Source organism: Scyliorhinus torazame, chromosome 6 (genome assembly GCF_047496885.1).
Source record: "Scyliorhinus torazame isolate Kashiwa2021f chromosome 6, sScyTor2.1, whole genome shotgun sequence".
Taxonomy (NCBI): Eukaryota; Metazoa; Chordata; class Chondrichthyes; order Carcharhiniformes; family Scyliorhinidae; genus Scyliorhinus; species Scyliorhinus torazame.
Genome location: NC_092712.1, coordinates 153,977,885 through 153,997,298, shown reverse-complemented (window position 1 = coordinate 153,997,298; position 19,414 = coordinate 153,977,885). Strand labels below are relative to the sequence as shown.

At 43.2% G+C, this 19,414-nt stretch overlaps 1 protein-coding gene across 5 annotated transcripts in view; it reads left to right on the top strand.

Moving 5' to 3' along the window:
• Positions 1–19,414, top strand: part of LOC140425084 (uncharacterized) — a 103,726-nt gene that overhangs the window by 4,974 nt on the left and 79,338 nt on the right. For 3 of the 5 annotated variants that reach the window (XM_072508953.1, XM_072508952.1, XM_072508956.1), the window contains exons 2-3: positions 8,687–8,771; positions 12,688–12,756. In XM_072508953.1, coding sequence (XP_072365054.1) covers positions 8,697–8,771; positions 12,688–12,756 — 144 coding nt within the window. In that variant the 5' untranslated portion in view covers positions 8,687–8,696. Of the gene's footprint in view, positions 1–8,686; positions 8,772–10,126; positions 10,287–12,687; positions 12,757–19,414 lie in introns of those variants that run through there. The other 2 variants (XM_072508955.1, XM_072508954.1) reach the window with 2 other exon arrangements.

The following is a 19,414-nucleotide window of genomic DNA, read 5'->3' as shown; positions in this document are numbered from 1 at the left end:
AAAAAATTAATAATAATAAAATATGGTACTTACCTCACACCAATGGGTTTTATTATTAGGTTAGAGGAGGAGGGCGTGTGGGAGACACTACACGTGTCGTGTCTCGGGTTTCCTCTCCACCAGAATTTATTGGTGAGGGTCTTCCCAGAAGTCCGCGGGTCGAACTTCCTGCTCCCGCCTTAAACACTAAATTTTTTTTTAAAAACAGCAAAGAGGGACCGAAAACGGGACCAGGTAAGTGTTTACCGCTGAAATTGACTAGCCTGCTCCTGTGAAGTTCTCCCAGAAATCACTAACGCATCGCTCCAGCTGAAATCGACTGGCCTGCTCCTGCAAAGACAAGTGTTTTTAAAGGAGAAACTTACCTCCCAGCAATCACTTGCGCACTGTTCCCGCTGAAATTGACTAACCTGCTCCGCTCCCGCTGAAATCGATATTGGAGATTCCAAAAGTGCCAGTTTCTCATAAGAAATAAGAGCAGATGATCATATGGCCCATTGACCTTACTGCGCCATTGAAAAAGATTGTTGCTTATGATCGTACATTAACTCCACTTTCTTACACACTCTTCATGTTCCTTGGTTCTCTAAAGACCAAAATCGCACTCTCAACCTCAAATATATTCCATGAGATTGCATCCAATACTCTGAGGTAGAGGATTCCAAAGATTCACAGCCCTTTGAGTGAAGAAATCTCTTTTCAACTTAGTCTGGTTACAATTTGCTCTTTATTCAGGAACTGTGCTGCCTTGCCCTCCATAATCTTAAATGATTCAATGAGATCACATCTCATTCTTGTAAATTACAGACTCAATTTACTCAACTTCTCATCATAGGACAGTCCTCTCACTCGTGGAATCAATCTAATGAATCTTCACTGCACTGTTTTCAATGCAAGTGTATCTTTTAAAGATACAGACCAAAATTGCATATTGTATTCCATGTGTGGTCTCAACAAAGTCCCATACAATTGTAGCAAAACTTGTACTTCAATTTTACAATAAAGGCGAATATACGATCATTTGCTTTCTTAATTGCTTGCTCTACCTGCATGCTAACTCTGTGTCCCTTGTACATTCCGAAACATCAGTATTTACAGTTTTTGCATTTTCTTAAACTTATTCTGTTTTCTATTTTCACCACCAATGTGAATAATCTTGCACTTCCCACTTTATACTCTATCCACTCACTGGATCTGTCTATCACTTTACAGTCTGCATGTCCTCATAGCTTGCATTCCCACTTATTTTTTGTATCAACAGGAAACTTGGATATGTTACTTTGTCTCTTCATCTAAGTAATGAACATAAATTGATGAAACTGAGACTCCAGTACTGATCCTTTAAGAATTCTGCAAGTCCAAAGCCTGCCAATTTGAAAATGCCCCATTTATCCGTACTTTCTATTTCCTGTCCATTGATGATTTGATTGATTGATTTATTGTCACGTGTACTGAAGTACAGTAAAAAGTATTTTTCTGCGGTCAAGGAAATGTACAGAGTCCAGTTTTCTCTTTGTTCTTGTATCACCCTCCACTTCACAAGCTGTTATCTTGTGCATTTAACCTTTTGTGTGGAACCTTATCGAATGAATGCCTTTTGGAAATCCATGCTTGCTGCATGACTGGTTCACCTTTATCCACCCTACTAGTTACATCCTCAAAGAATACGATTTCCCTTTTATACAACCATGTTGCTGTCTTCTAATGATACCATGCTTTTTTGTTAAAGTGTTTTATTAAGACTTTTTGTTCATAATAGATTCAAAGATTTTCTTGACTATCTGGCTAACTGGCCTGGAGCTTTCTCTCTCCCTCCTTTCTTGAATAGTGGTATAAAATATGCAAAATTACATTCGAGACCATTCCAGAATCAAAGGAATACTGGAAAATTTTAGCTATCTCTTTTAGATGTATGCCACCAGGCCCTGGGGGTTTGCCTAATTTTGATCCCTTGAGTTTTTCCACCACTATTTCTCTGCGGACATGAATTTCCTTAATATCCTTACTCTTGTTAGCCCCCAAGGTTACTTCCAATTTCTGGTATGCAATTTGTGTCTTCTCCTATGAAGACAGACACACAATAATTGTGAAATGGCTCTGTTGTTTCCGCATTCCCTATGCTAATTTCATTTGTTTCTGCTTCTGCGGGATCAATGCTTACCTTAGCTACTCTCTTGCTTTTTATAGGCTTGTAAAACATTTACAATGCGTTTTCATAAGTAGCTAGTTTTTGCTCTTTTTTTTGTTTTTAGGAACTTTTTGGCTGCCCCTTGATGGTTTCTAAAACTTTAAATCCTCAGTTATTTCAATTCTTTGTAATTTAAAAAAAACTTTTAAAATCTAATATTGCCCATAACCTGCTTAATAAGCCACAGATGGCTCTTTCTCATTGAGCTTTTTTCAGTGGAATATATTTTTTGTTGAACATTTTGAATTGTTTCTTTAATTGTATTCCATTGTTTATTTACTGTATTGCGATCCCGGACCAGACCCCAACAGTGGCTAGGGTACTGGACAGAAACCCCAGTATTTTATTATAATTTTATAAAACTGAGGAAAGGATGCCTCGCTCCTGAAGTCATTTCACGAAAAATAGGGATATGGTATATTAAAACAAAAGTTATTACTAACATAGTATTAAAATATCTTTATCATCCCACAAGAAAATAGCTTACAATTGCCCCTTGAACAATGCTAATCAATACAGTGACACAATAATCCTTAACTGCTATCTTTATTTCCACTCAAACAACGGAACCGTCTCCGATATCAATCCACTTTTAAATACAGTTAGCACTCGAGAAACCTGCTGTACAGCAATGTCTTTTGAGACTGTTTGAAAAGATCGACCTGAACCCTGTCAGGGCAATGCAGAATTTCTGGCTACATCTCTTCAGAAACCTCTCAGCTTGCCTTCCAGCCACAAACTAAAACTCTGAAAACCTCCAACTGTCAGATCTAGACCACCTTTTGCAATTCGTTTGGTCAAGTCTCTATAAAGATTAAAGTCTCCAAAACCAATTACATCACCGCATTCGTTTGGTCAAGTCTCTATAAAGATTAAGCCACCTCTGTTACACGCTGAGTATTTTATTGTTCCATGCCATATCCAGTGGTATAACCACGGCTTTGGCATTGTGGGTGGTGGCTATAAACTATGTATCCACCTGATGTTTCCTGATGTTTGATTAATCTCCCATTCTGATTTTACATTGTTAGAGCCAAGATTCTTTCTTACTAATCTGTTTGTGTCATTCTTTATTTTCAGGACCACCCTTCCCACTTCTCCCTTCTGCCTATCTTCTCAAAATGTTATGTACCTTGGAATGTTAATTTTCCAATCTTGGTAATCATGTAACCATGGCTCTGCAATGGCTATTTAATCAAAACCTTTTATCTCTATTTGTGCCTCTCGTTCATTTATCTTATTATTGTGGATGCTCAGCACATTCAGATGTCACAACTTTATTTATTTTTTTATCACTATTTTACCTGCATGGACCTTGCACATGCACTATTACGGTTAAACTCTGTCCCACTCAGCTTGTCTTTGCCGCATTGGAATAATTTTCTTGCCTCAAACTTTATCTTTGGATTTCCAAATCTTCCATCACCTGACCCCTTCTCTCCCTCTGTTTTGTTTAGAACCATCTTTACTTTTGCTCCGAGTTGCTGATTTGGAGTCTTAGGGAAAGGAGGGGTAGGGGAAGGGGAAGGGTTACCTGGATACTTTTTACCAGGTGGCAGTCACTCTCCTTAAGTTGAGCCAAACTTTAGAATTGGCTAACAGTCAGGGATAGGGCAGTGACTTCGAGGCAGCAGGTAAGGGGAATCATCGTGCTGTGATGGAGGAGTTTCACCCCCTGATTTTATCCATCAGATATGTGTGGATGAGAAGTACTCTCATCCTTGTTGAAATTGGATGAGCAGACTGATCATGGTGATGGATGCCATTCAACTGGGTGGGGGGGGGGAGTGAACAAAAAGAAATGTAGTGATAGGAAACAGCATATTTCAGGGATGAATACTGTTCCCTGCAGTTGAGAGGGTGGGTCTGGACTACTGTGTTGTCTGCCTGGTGCCAGGGTCTGGGATATCTGCTCAGAGCTGCAGAGGAACCTTCAGTGGATGGGGGGGGGGGTGAAATCCAATGTTTGAGGTCCATCTATGTATCAACAACATAAGCAAGACGAGGGGGTTCTGCACAGAGTATGAGGAGCTAGAATCGCAGAATCGTTACAGTGCAGGAGGAGGCCATTCAGCCCATTGAGCCATACCTGGCTCTCTGAAAGAGCATTCTACCTTGTCCCACTCCCTTCTATGTAATCTTGCACATGATAGCAATCCAGTTCCCTTTTGAATACCTCAGTCAAACACCCTTCCACCACCCTCTCAGGAGGTGGGTTCTGGTTCGTGGGGGTTGTACTTTTGGGTGGTCTACACCAGAACTTTGCTGGGACAAGTGTTCTAGTGCGCCGCAAAACTAGGAAGGTAGAGGGGGTTTTAAACAAGATATTAGGGGGCATTGAGTCAAATTTTGGACGATTTTGTAAATCAGGAGACCAGGCAAGAGAGAAATGTATTAATAAGGGTAAGGAAAAAACAGACCGTGGGAGGAAGGGAAAGAGTATACAAATCTAAGAGTAAATCAGATAAGGCTAGAGGTTATAAAAATAATAAAAGGACAAAGCTCTGCATTTGAATCCATGTTGCATTCAAAACAAAGCAGAAGAACTAATAGTGTAAATAGAAATAAATAAGGACAATCTGATGACCATTATAGAGACATGGCTGCATGGTGATCTAGATTGAAACCGAATAGTGAATGTGGCATAACAAAGGACAGTAAGCTAGGAAAGGGTAGCATTGTTAATTAATAACAGTAACAGCACAGTAGAGGGGTGACCCAAGTTTAGGAAACAAGAATGTAGAAGTGGTTTGAGTAGAGATTGAATGAAGAAGTCAGGAAGTCACTTGTGGGAGTGATGTATGGGCCCCCTAACTAACCACATGGTAGGGCAAGACATAAAGGAAGAAACAACGTCGCCACACCTTTCTGGCAAACTCCCGATCGTGGGATTTTAATCTACGTATAGACTGGAAAAATCTGGGAAAAGATAGCCTAGATGAGGAAATCATAGATTCTCAGGATAGTTTCTTAGCACAGTAAGTTCTGGTGCCAAACAAGAGAGCAGGCTATACTAGAGCTGGTATTGTACAATGCGATAGAACCAATTACTGACCTCATGGTGATGGTGGCGCGAGGTGACAGTCATCATAATCGGATTGAATTTTACATTTAATTTTAAGGAGAGAAGTGTGTGTTGAAGACAAGTATTTAGCCATGAGTAAGGACAATTATGAGGGCATAAAAATAGAGTTGGCTAAAGTGAACTGGAAATTTAGGTCAAGGGACAGGCCACTAGAGATGCAGTGGCAGACTTGGAAGAATATATAATATGCAGAATGGTTATATTCCAAGGAGACTAATCACCATCCATGTTTAACTAAAACAGTCAAAGATAGTATCAAACTTAAAGAAAAAGTATATCATTATGCAAAGATAGTGGCACAGCAACAATTGACTAAAAGATTAATAAGAAAGGAATGCAGTACAAATGTTAGTGAGAAATATGAAGACAGTAAGAGTTTCTATGGATATTTTTAACAAGAAACCATTTAACCAAGTGAGTGTAGATCCTATAGAAAGTGAGTGGGGACTTAACATTGGAAGATAGGAGATGGCAGATGAATTGAACGGTTATTTGCTTTGGTCTTCACTACAGAGAATACAAGGGACATCCCAGAAATAGGTGTAAATCAGGAATTGGGAGGGAAGGAAGCAGGGAGGAACTCCAGTAAATTACAGTGACCAGGGAACTGGTACTGAGAAAATTTTCAGAACTGTGGGCTGACAAGTCTCTGGGTTCTGGTGGACTTCATCCGAGGGAACAGGCAGTGGCTAGTGAGATAGCTGAAGTTTTGGTTTTAATTTTCCAATATTCTCTAGATTTGAGGAGGGTTCAATTGGATTAGAAAATACAAATGTAACTCCTTTATTCAAATAGAGGAGACAGAAAGCAGGAAACTACAGATCTTAACATCTGTTGGAGGGAAAATGTTGGAAGCTTTTATTAAAGATGTTCTAGCAGGCACTTGAAATAATTAATCCATCATGATCAGCATGCTTATATGAAAAAGAAATAATGTGTAAACAATTTATTGGAGTTCTTTGAAACAGTAACTTGTGCATGGATGTACTGAACTTAGATTTCCAGAAGACATTTGATAAAGTGTCTCATCAAAGGTTATTGTGTAAAATAAAAGCTCATGGTATGGAGGTAACATATTGGCATGTATAGATAGCTAACCAGAAACTGGGTCGGCATTAATGGGTAATTTCTGGTTGGCAAAATGTCGTGAGTGGTGTGTCACAGGGATCAGTGCTGGGGTCTCAACATTTTACAATTTATATAAATTACTTTGATGAAGGAACTGAAGTTATGGGTGCTAAATTTGCTGACGACACAAAGATAGGTGGGAAAGTAATTGTGAACAGGACATAAAGAAGCTAAGTGAGTGGGCAAAGATCTGGCAAATGTGAAATTGTCCGTTTTGGCAGCAAGAATAAAAGATGTATCTAATCTAAATGCTGAGAGATTGCAGTGCTGAGATGCAGATGGATTTATGTGTCCTAGTGCATGAATCACATTTGATTAGTATGCAGGTATATCAAGTAATTAGGGAAGCTAATAGAATGTTATTGTTTACTGCAAGGGGAATTGAAAGCAGAAGTAGAGAGGTTGTGAATCAATTATATAGGGCATTGGTGATACCACATCTGGAGCACTCTACAATATTGGTGTCCTTATTTGAAGAGGGATGTAACTGTTGGAAGCAGTTCCAAGAAGATTTAATAGACTAATAACTGGATTGGGTAGGTTGTCTTGTCAGGAAATTTTTTGAAGATTAGGCTTGTATCTGCTTTAGTTCAGAAGAGTAAGAATCAGCTTGTTTAAAATACCCAAGATCCTGAAGGGACTTGACATGGTGAATATGGAGGGGATGTTTCCTCCTCTGGGAGAATCAGAACTAGAGATCACTGTTTAGAAATAAGTGGTTGTCCGTTTACGATTGAGATGAGAATGTTTCCTGAGGGTTGAATGCCTTTGGAGCTCTCTTCCTCGAATGACAGTAGAAGACAGTAGACAATTTTGAAAAGAAAATTGTGTAACAGGGATTACATGTAGGTCAGTGAACTTCGGGGACATGGGGGAATGTGACTTGGATCAATTTGAATATTTTAAATCCGAGGTAGATAGATTACTTTGGGTAGGTGGGAATGCAGAATTGCAGTCAGACCAACCATGATTTTATTCAATGGTGGAGCAGGCTCGATTGTGGGGAGGGGCCGAGTGGTCTACTGTTCTAATTTGTGTGTTCATATATTTTATAGTTCTTGATGTGTTGGATGGTTTTTAACAAATTAAATATTTGAGTAATAAGTTCTGCCCTAATTTCTATTCCTCTGAAAGACAAATATTTAGATACTGCCAGATAAACAACACTATACAATTTTTAAATAGGACAAATATCAATGCATTTATGTTTTACGTGGGGTTGCTCCTTCATTTATTAACAGTAGCATCAAAACTGATTTCTGCAGTACCAATTTGCTTTATATAACACCTTTAACCTTGGAAAAGTTTGTTTGATAATGCTCTTTGTGAAGCATCTTGGGGCATTTTACTAAGTGCTACATGCAGAGACAATAGAACAAACAACCAGAAGCTTGGTAAAAATAAGTGTCTTAAAGGAGGAAAGTGGGGTAGAGAGGTCTAGGAAGGAATTCCAGAGCTTAGGGCCACTACAGTGGAAGTGATAGCTGCAATTTAAAATCAGATCCGTAACAGACCAGGATTGGAGGTTGGTTTCAGGACTAGAGACAGTTCCAGAGGGAGGGGCGAGATCTTTGGTAGATTTGATAGTTTTGAAAAGAGAATTGTGTAACAGGGATTACATGTAGGTCAGTGAACTTCGGGGACATGGGTGAATGTGACTTGGATCAATTTGGGATACAGGCAGTGGACCTTTGAATCCACCTCAGTTTACAGGGTGGAAATGGTAGGTTGGTCAGTATTGTGTAAGAATTGCCAAGTGTATAGGTAACAAAGCACAATACAAAGCTGCAAATTTATGTTTCATAGATTATCATAGAATTTACAGTATAGAAGGAGGCCATTCTGCCCATCGAGTCTGCACCGGCTCTTGGCAAGAGCACCCTACCCAAGGTCAACACCTCCACCCTATCCCCATAACCCAGTAACCCCACCCAACACTAAGGGCAATTTTGGACACTAAGGGCAATTTATCATGGCCAATCCACCTAACCTGCACATTTTTGGACTGTGGGAGGAAACCGGAGCACCCGGAGGAAACCCACGCACACACGGGGAGGATGTGCAGACTCCGCACAGATAGTGACCAAAGCTGGAATCGAACCTGGGACCCTGGAGCTGTGAAGCAATTATGCTATCCATAATGCTACTGTGCTGCCCTTTGGATTAAATATCCTTTGAACTAGTGAGAATAAATGAAGAATTGATATCCCAAAACTAAAATCTATTTGCTGCTATTTTTTCTACTTATGATGAAATAATGAAGTGACATTTCATTGTTTCTTCAGATTTGAAAAAATGAATATTGCTGGCATGAGATCCCAGTTTGAAGAGATTCCAAGAAATGTTCCTTGTAGCAAGTACTGGTGTGACGTAAGTTTTTTTTCAAATGGATTAAGTTTACAGTAGTAAATTGTCTTTATTTTATTACATGTCTAATATTGAAACAGTATCAGGTTTTATCACAAAAATGCAAACAAAATAGAAATGCTAAACCGAAGGAGAAAATATTTGGAGGGGTAACCAAGATAAAATTATGGGTTTTTTGGAGTTTAAGATGAGGCAGGTAATTTGGGCATATAATTGGGAAATAAATTGCATAATGTAGGGATGATGCACCCAAAGACATGGCTGTTGATATTGAGACAATAGGATGTGAAGATGCGCACAAGCTGCAGTTGGGAACAGAGGGGAGGTAGGATGTGTTTATTTATGATGTGGAGATGCCGGCGTTGGACTGGGGTGAGAACAGTAAGAAGTCTTACAACACCAGGTTAAAGTCCAACAGGTTTGTTTCGATGTTACTAGCTTTCGGAGCGCTGCTTGAAAGGAGCAGTGCTCCGAAAGCTAGTGACATCGAAACAAACCTGTTGGACTTTAACCTGGTGTTGTAAGACTTCTTACTGTGTTTATTTAGGGTTTGGGAATGTCTTGTATTAAATAACCTTATGATGTTCAGGCGCAATTTGCCACATGGGACAAGGATAGAGTAACAATCGATAGACATGGCTCAATGAAGGAGGGAGTTGGAAACCTGATATTCCTGATTCCCGGGTATTCAGGATGGATGCGAACGCATAATGATCAAAAGGGCTATTGTAAAACTTAACTAGACAATATAGTTGAGGGGGTCGATGACGGAACTTTGAATCAGAAGTAAGCAACAATGGTGCAGCTATTTGTTTGTACAATTAGTCACTGAATAATAGAATGGTACATGGAGCAAGATGCAAGAACGATGCGAGATACATAAACTGAGTTCGCAAAGTAAGAGGGGGAATTAATTCTTGAAGCCTGTATAAAGCCCTCTTCAATTTTGTTTCTAATTTTCAATCCACCAGTGAATTAAGAGGTTTTGGATCTGACTTGAAAATCAGTGAGGCAAGTTGAAAGTGGGAACATTTGGGCAACAGTGATCATAATATCATCAAGTTTCAAATATGGGAAAAACAAAAAGGTTTTGAGTATCAGGATGCTCAAGTGGAGGAGGGCTAATTTTAAAGAATTAAGAGGAGATCTGGCCTCAGTAGATTGAGCTAATACTGTCTCCAAAACAGTCACTGAAACAATAATTGACCAATGGATGGCCTTTAAAGAGGAACATTTCCCATTACTTTCACAATTTTCTGCGATCCTCTTTCCAGTATCCTTTTTGCAGATATCGTGGCTGCCTTCATTTTTGTGCTTTGTTCTTTCTGATTTAGGTGAGGAATCAACGCCCTTGGAGAAACTTTTGGCATTGTGCATGAATTGCAATAATCAGTCAGCCTCCATGGGTTTTTCCTAACTACAGTTCCTTCTTTTGACTGGATACTCATGTCTTCACAGTTTTTGCCTTGCTCTTAAAAATATTCTATTTATATTCGACATCAATCTCATCACCACCCAGTAAGTTAAGTCAATTAACTTACGATCCCAGACCCTGACGGTGGCTAGGATACTAATATATATTTTAATTTTGTAAGACTGAGAAAAGGGCACTTCACTCCAGGAGTGATTTCATGCAAAGTAGTGTCTTAAAATAAACTTTATTACTAACACAGTATTGAACTATGTTTAACATCACACAATAAAAATAGCTCACAATTACTCCTTAAATAATGCTCATCAATACAGTGACACAATAACCCTCAACTGCTATGTTTACTTCTACTCAAACAACAGAACCATCTCAAATCTTAATCCACGTTTAAATAAAAATAACAGACCCAGGCAGGCATACATGCTTTACAGAGATATTCTTTGAGACTGTTTTAAAGAAAAGTCCTGAATCTTGTCAGAACCATGCAGAAACTCTGGCTCTATTCCTTCAGAAGCTGCTCCTCAGTTTGTTTCAGTTCACCTTCTACCACACAATTTTCAACTGCTGGAAAGAAATTGCTAATCTGTCTATAAACATATCTTTACCTGCAGTGAGAGTAGACACTTGACTTCTCGCATTCCAATCTAAATCTCAACTAAACGTTTTCTGCAACATGCCTGGAACCGTAACTCCTCACTCTAATTGCATAATCTTACCCAGCTGAAACCCAATGTATCTGATTAACTCCACAGGGAACCCGCTTTATCAAAACAAAACTCTATTAGCCGGCACTTATTACGATGCCTTCATTACACCTCCCAAACCTTTCAAATCAGTATTCTTAAAAACACTACTGCAGCAGTCATACAGACAGACCTTTTAACACGTACTACACCAAATACCTATAACGCAATATATCTAAAATTCCTACATTCAACACTCCCATTCTCCACCTGCAATTTCGCAAATTTGCCATTCTGAAAACTTGTGAAGTGTTTTTGATTTTCAGTTTTGTGCTTGATCAATTCTGTGCTTGATTCTGCTAGCCAGTCTCAACCATATAATGTTATAGTCACTGTTGCCCAGAGATTTGCTCAAGGAATCTCAAAATGAGGTCATACTCATTTCTGACATGGGTCAAGAAACAGTCTTTGCTCACAACGTTGTTTCCACTCTGGGTTAAACATTTTTTTTAAAAACTCATTGATATTTTCTCCCACTTCCAGTTAAGTATCTCTGCCTGCAGATTGTTTGTTATCTGTTTCCTGGTGTTCTCTATTATGGTTTTGCACTTCAAAACTTGCATCAGTAGGTGCAGAAACACTGATCTATCCTGGACTATCAAATCTGTTTATCACAATTACATTTCTATACTTCATTATGCTGTCCTTTGCAGTCATTTGACTCATGTGAATTTGCTCTAGACTGCAGTTCCCGAGGAGCAAGGGTTTGGATGAGCTGAAATCAATTGGAGGGTTACCTGGAGAATGAGGATTATAGAGTTTGGAGTTAACATAAAGACTCAAACGAGTATTTTAGTTGTACGAGCGATAGCTTCATTTTCAGTTGGTCTGAGATAGGAGCTCAGGCTGACAATACTATGAAAGTAGAAAATTGAGCTTCGGGTCAGATAACGTGTTGGAAGTTGCAGATGGTATGGTTCAGCCAGAGACAGAAATTGTGAAGGGTATTGAATTTAGTGGCGTTAGTTATGAAACTAAAATCAACGGGATGATATTGAAACTGAAATGATTTCGGAGCGATGGAAATTATACACAGTAGGTGTGCAGAAATATACGCAGTTGAGTGAGTGTTGCTGGGCAAAAATGTGGAGAATAAAATAACAGTACTAAGATTTAAAGGTATTGTCTTTATCAGAGGCACATCAAGAAATGTATATTATTTGTCATGAAGAGGCAGCGCAGTGGCACAGTGCTGAGAGCTGCTGCCTCACTGTGCCAAGGTCCCAGGTTCGATCCCGGCTCTGGGTCACTGTCCGTGTGGAGTTTGCATATTCTCCCTGTGTTTGTGTGGGTCTCACCCCCACAACCCAAAGAGGTGCATGGTAGGTGGATTGGCCACACTAAATTGCCCCTTAATTGGAAAAAATGAATTGGGTACTCTAAATTTATAATTTAAAAAAATATTATTTGTCATCACAGTTACAAATGCCACAAAAATATGTTTTAAACTTCAAGTCACGCAGTTTACATGAATGATCAGTGCAACTGAACAAAATAACCTCAAGGTAGTGGAAATGGAGGTGATGAAAAAAATTGGAAATAACCTTGCAGGACTACAGTGACTTAGGGAAAGTGACAGATTAGATTGCTCTGTAGAGAACCAGAATTAACTTGATGGGCTTAATGACTATAACTGCAGCTGTTGCCTTGCATAACCATTCTATTTTATGCATGATAGGTGTGCAAACACTTTTTGCTTTAAATGTGAGAAGTCAACATTAACCCTCTTTACATTTATGTCTAGATCTGCAAAGTAGCTTGTGTATCAGCTCTGAATCTTCAGGAACACATCCGGGGGTATCAGCACAGAAAGGTAAGATTGGCTACAATGATCCAACTTTACATATATGATCGTGACTGATTGTAAATCTAATTTTAAACTAGATTGAGCTAAATGAAGCAAGTAGGTTAGTTGTATTGGGCATGAGGTCACACAGTATATTGCAAACTGCAATTCCTGTCAACTACAGCCATGGTATTAAAGTTTCAAATACAAGTTCATATCATAATATAATGTTTGGGTCGGAATTAATCCCAAATTTGGGCATTGAAAATTTCTCTGGCTTTTTAAAAAAAAAAAAAAATATTTTATTGAAAATTTTTGGTCAACCATCACAGTACATTGTGTATCCTTTACACAATAATATAACCATATAAATAACAAAGACCTGTTTTATCAACAAAAAATAAATAATATATAACTAAAACTAAATGGCAACTGCCTTGTCTCAGATAAACACTCTCCAAAAATATGATTTAACAGTCCAACATACAATTATTTATAGCAACGGCCTATACATATTATACATATATATGAACAACCCTGAGAGTCCTTCTGGTCTCTTCCCCCCCCCCCCCCCCCCCCCCCCCCCCCCCCCCGGGCTGCTGCTGCCTTCTTTTCCATTCCCTCTATCTTTCTGTGAGGTATTCGACGAACGGTTGCCACCGCCTGGTGAACCCTTGAGCCGATCCCCTTAGGACGAACTTAATCCGTTCCAGCTTTATAAACCCTGCCATGTCATTTATCCAGGTCTCCACACCCGGGGGCTTGGCTTCCTTCCACATCAATAGTATCCTGCGCCGGGCTACTAGGGACACAAAGGCCAAAACATCGGCCTCTCTCGCCTCCTGTACTCCCGGCTCTTGTGCAACCCCAAATATAGCCAACCCCCAACTTGGTTCGACCTGGACCCCCACTACTTTCGAAAGCACCTTTGTCACCCCCACCCAGAACCCCTGTAGTGCCGGACATGACCAGAACATGTGGGTGTGATTCGCTGGGCTTCTCGAGCATCTCGCACACCTATCCTCTACCCAAAAAAATTTACTGAGCCGTGCTCCAGTCATATGCGCCCTGTGTAACACCTTAAATTGAATCAGGCTTAGCCTGGCACACGAGGACGATGAGTTTACCCTACTTAGGGCATCCGCCCACAGCCCCTCCTCAATCTCCTCCCCCAGCTCTTCTTCCCATTTCCCTTTCAGCTCATCTACCATAATCTCCCCCTCGTCCCTCATTTCCCTATATATATCTGACACCTTACCGTCCCCCACCCATGTCTTTGAGATCACCCTGTCCTGCACCTCATTCGTCGGGAGCTGCGGGAATTCCCTCACCTGTTGCCTCGCAAAAGCCCTCAGTTGCATATACCGGAATGCATTCCCTTGGGGCAACCCATATTTCTCGGTCAGCGCTCCCAGACTCGCGAACTTCCCATCCACAAACAGATCTTTCAGTTGCATTACTCCTGCTCTTTGCCATATTCCAAATCCCCCATCCATTCTCCCCGGCGCAAACCTATGGTTATTTCTTATCGGGGACCCCACCAAGGCTCCCGTCTTTCCCCTATGCTGTCTCCACCACTGTCCCCAAATTTTCAAAGTCGCCACCACCACCGGGCTTGTGGTGTATTTCTTCGGTGAGAACGGCAATGGGGCCATCACCATAGCTTGTAGGCTAGTCCCCCTACAGGACGCCCTCTCCAATCTCTTCCACGCCGCTCCCTCCTCTTCTCCCATCCACTTACTCACCATTGAGATATTGGCGGCCCAGTAGTACTCACTTAGGCTCGGTAGTGCCAACCCCCCCCCCCGATCTCTACTGCGCTGTAAGAATCCCTTCCTCACTCTCGGGGTCTTCCCGGCCCACACAAAACTCATGATACTCTTTTCGATCCTTTTGAAAAAAGCCTTCGTGATCATCACCGGGAGGCACTGAAACACAAAGAGAAATCTCGGGAGGACTACCATTTTAACCGCCTGCACCCTCCCTGCCAGTGACAGGGATACCATGTCCCATCTCTTGAAGTCCTCCTCCATTTGTTCCACCAATCGCGTTAAATTTAACCTATGCAATGTACCCCAATTCTTGGCTATCTGGATCCCCAAATAACGAAAGTCTCTTGTTACCTTCCTCAGCGGAAAGTCCTCTATTTCTCTGCTCTGCTCCCCTGGATGCACCACCAACAACTCACTTTTCCCCATGTTCAGTTTATATCCTGAGAATTCTCCAAACTCCCGAAGTGTCCGCATTATCTCTGGCATCCCCTCCGCCGGGTCCGCTACATATAACAACAAATCATCCGCATACAGAGATACCCGGTGTTCTTCTCCTCCTCTAAGTACTCCCCTCCACTTCTTGGAACCCCTCAATGCTATTGCCAGGGGCTCAATCGCCAGTGCAAACAATAATGGGGACAGAGGGCATCCCTGCCTTGTCCCTCTATGGAGCCGAAAGTATGCAGATCCCCGTCCATTCGTGACCACACTCGCCACTGGGGCCCTATACAACAGCTGCACCCATCCAACATATTCATCTCCAAAACCAAATCTCCTCAGCACCTCCCACAGATAATCCCACTCCACTCTATCAAATGCTTTCTCGGCATCCATCGCCACCACTATCTCCGCTTCCCCCTCTGGTGGGGGCATCATCATTACCCCTAGCAGCCTCCGTATATTCGTATTCAGCTGTCTCCCCTTCACAAACCCAGTTTGGTCCTCATGGACCACCCTCGGGACACAATCCTCTATCCTCATTGCCATTACCTTGGCCAGAATCTTAGCGTCTACATTTAGGAGGGAAATAGGTCTATAGGACCCGCATTGCAGCGGGTCCTTTTCCTTCTTTAGGAGAAGCGATATCGTTGCCTCAGACATAGTCGGGGGCAGCTGTCCCCTTTCCTTTGCCTCATTAAAGGTCCTCATCAGTAGCGGGGCGAGCAAGTCCACATATTTCCTGTAAAATTCAACTGGGAATCCATCCGGTCCCGGAGCCTTCCCCGCCTGCATGCTCCTAATTCCTTTCACTACTTCCTCTATTTCAACCTGTGCTCCCAGTCCCACCCTTTCCTGCTCCTCCACCTTGGGAAATTCCAGCCGGTCCAGAAAGCCCATCATTCTCTCCCTCCCATCCGGGGGTTGAGCTTCGTATAATTTTTTATAAAATGCCTTGAACACTCCATTCACTCTCTCCACTCCCCGCTCCATCTCTCCTTCCTCATCCCTCACTCCCCCTATTTCCCTCGCTGCTCCCCTTTTCCTCAATTGGTGGGCCAGCAACCTGCTCGCCTTCTCCCCATATTCGTACTGTACACCCTGTGCCTTCCTCCACTGTGCCTCTGCAGTACCCGTTGTCAGCAGGTCAAATTCTACGTGTAGCCTTTGCCTTTCCCTGTACAGTCCCTCCTCCGGTGCCTCCGCATATTGCCTGTCCACCCTCAGAAGTTCTTGCAGCAACCGCTCCCGTTCCCTACTCTCCTGCTTTCCTTTATGTGCCCTTATTGATATCAGCTCCCCTCTAACCACTGCCTTCAGCGCCTCCCAGACCACTCCCACCTGGACCTCCCCATTATCATTGAGTTCCAAGTACTTTTCAATGCACCCCCTCACCCTTAGACACACACCCTCATCTGCCATTAGTCCCATGTCCATTCTCCAGGGTGGACGCCCTTCTGTTTCCTCCCCTATCTCCAAGTCCACCCAATGTGGAGCGTGATCCGAAATGGCTATAGGTGTATACTCCGTTCCTCTCACCTTCGGGATCAACGCCCTTCCCAAAACAAAAAAGTCTATTCGCGAATAGACTTTGTGGACATAGGAGAAAACCGAAAACTCCTTGCTCCTAGGTCTGCTAAATCTCCACGGGTCTACTCCTCCCATCTGCTCCATAAAATCTTTAAGCACCTTGGCTGCTGCCGGCCTCCTTCCAGTCCTGGACCTCGACCTGTCCAGCCCTGGTTCCAACACCGAATTGAAATCTCCCCCCATTACCAACTTTCCCACCTCTAGGTCCGGGATGCGTCCTAGCATATGCCTCATAAAATTGGCATCATCCCAGTTCGGGGCATATACGTTTACTAAAACCACCGTCTCCCCCTGTAGTTTGCCACTCACCATCACGTATCTGCCCCCGCTATCCGCCACTATAGCCTTTGCCTCGAACATTACCCGCTTCCGCACTAATATAGCCACCCCCCTGTTTTTCGCACCTAGCCCCGAATGGAACACCTGCCCCACCCAACCTTTGCGTAGTCTCACCTGGTCTATCAGTTTCAAGTGCGTTTCCTGTAACATAACCACGTCTGCCTTAAGTTTCTTAAGGTGTGCGAGTACCCGTGCCCTCTTTATCGGCCTGTTCAGCCCTCTCACGTTCCACGTGATCAGCCGGCTTGGGGGGCTTTTTACCCCCCCCCCCTTGTCGATTAGCCATCCCCTTTTTCCAGCTCCTCACCCGGTTCCCACGCAGCTGTGTCCCCCCCAGGCGGTGCCCCCCCGCCCATCCCACCCCATACCAGCTCCCCCTCTCCCCAGCAGCAGCAGCCCAATAGTTTCCCCCCCCCCCCCCCCCCCCCCCCCCCCCGCTAGATCCCCCACTAGCGTAGTTACACCCCCCATGTTGCTCCCAGAAGTCAGCAAACTCTGGCCGACCTCTGCTTCCCCCCGTGACCTCGGCTCGCACCGTGTGACGCCCCCTCCTTCCTGCTTCCCTATTCCCGCCATGATTATCATAGCGCGGGAACCGAGCCCGCGCTTCCCCCTTGGCCCCGCCCCCAATGGTCAACGCCCCATCTCCTCCACCTCCTTTCCTCCCCCCACCACCTCCTGTGGAAGAGAGAAAAGTAACCACATCGCAGGATTAATAACATAAAACTCCTCTTTTCCCCCCTTTTTACCCCCCCTCTTCGCCCCCCATACTCGCCCCACCACTTTGTTTCAAATGTTTTTTTTTTAAAAACCCGCTCATTCCAATTTTTCTTCCACAATAAAAGTCCACGCCTCCTCCGCCGTCTCAAAGTAGTGGTGCCTCCCTTGATATGTGACCCACGGTCTTGCCGGTTGCAGCATTCCGAATTTTATCTTCTTTTTGTGAAGCACCGCCTTGGCCCGATTAAAGCTCGCCCTCCTTCTCGCCACCTCCGCACTCCAGTCTTGGTATACGCGGATCACTGCGTTCTCCCACTTACTGCTCCGAGTTTTCTTTGCCCATCTAAGGACCATCTCTTTGTCCTTAAAACGGAGGAATCTCACCACTATGGCTCTAGGAATTTCTCCTGCTCTCGGTCCTCGCGCCATCACTCGGTATGCTCCCTCCACCTCCAGCGGACCCGCCGGGGCCTCCGCTCCCATTAACGAGTGCAGCATCGTGCTCATATATGCCCCGACGTCCGCTCCCTCCGCACCTTCAGGAAGACCAAGAATCCTTAGGTTGTTCCTCCTCGCGTTGTTCTCCAGCGCCTCCAGCCTTTCCACACATCGTTTATGGTGTGCCTCGTGCATCTCCGTCTTCACCACCAGGCCCTGTATGTCGTCCTCATTCTCGGCAGCCTTTGCCTTCACGACCCGAAGCTCTCGCTCCTGGGTCTTTTGCTCCTCCTTTAGCCCTTCGATCGCCTGTAATATCGGGGCCAACAGCTCCTTCTTCATTTCCTTTTTGAGTTCTTCCACGCAGCGTTTCAAAAACTCGTGTTGTTCAGGGCCCCATATTAAACTGCCACCTTCCGACGCCATCTTGGTTTTTGCTTGCCTTCCTTGCCGCTGCTCTAAAGGATCCACCGCAATCCGGCCACTTTCCTCTCCTTTTTCCATCCGTATCCAGGAGGGATTCCCTTCTGGTTCACCGCACAGTGCTTTTAGCCGTTAAAATTGCCGTTGGGGCTCTTACTAAGAGCCCAAAAGTCCGTTCCACCGGGAGCTGCCGAAACGTGCGACTCAGCTGGTCATCGCCGCACCCGGAAGTCCATTTCTCTGGCTTTTAACATGACATGGGTTTATGGAGTATTCTAAGACAACAACTTAGTTGGTTATGAAAAGTCCTACAGTAACAGTTCTATATTGCACAATTATAACATGATAAATCCTCATTCAATATGTTGTAATTCTGCAATGCCCATATCCCTACAGTGCAGAAGGAGGCCATTTGGCCCATAGAGTCTGCACCGACCCTCTGAAAGAGCATTCCACCCAAACCCACTCTCTATCCGAATAACCTCTTAACATACACATCTCTGGACACTTAAGGGGCAATTTAGCATGGCCAATCCACCTAATGCGCACATCTTTGGACTGACTGCGGAAACCGGAGCACCCAGAGGAAACCCATGCAGACACTGGGAGAAGGTGCAACCTTCACACAGTAACCTAAGGTCGGTATCGAATCTGGGTCCCTGGCACTGAGGCTAACCACCATGCTACTACAGTGAAAGGGAGCGAAATAATTGGACTCCAAATGTATGTATGTGTACTCTGTGATTTTGAACTCCATATTGGTCATGAAATTGTGTGTGCGTTTGTAGAAACCTAGAGCTGGGAGTAATTTACATAAATGTATGTTTAAAATGGTGACAAGCCAGGAGTTGTGGCTGAACTGACAGATTTAGGGAACCAAGTACAGAAATGAGTTCAGGTATGAAAGAAAATAGAACACCATTGGCCTTTTTCTCAAGGAAGCTGGAATATGGTGGGGTAGTAAT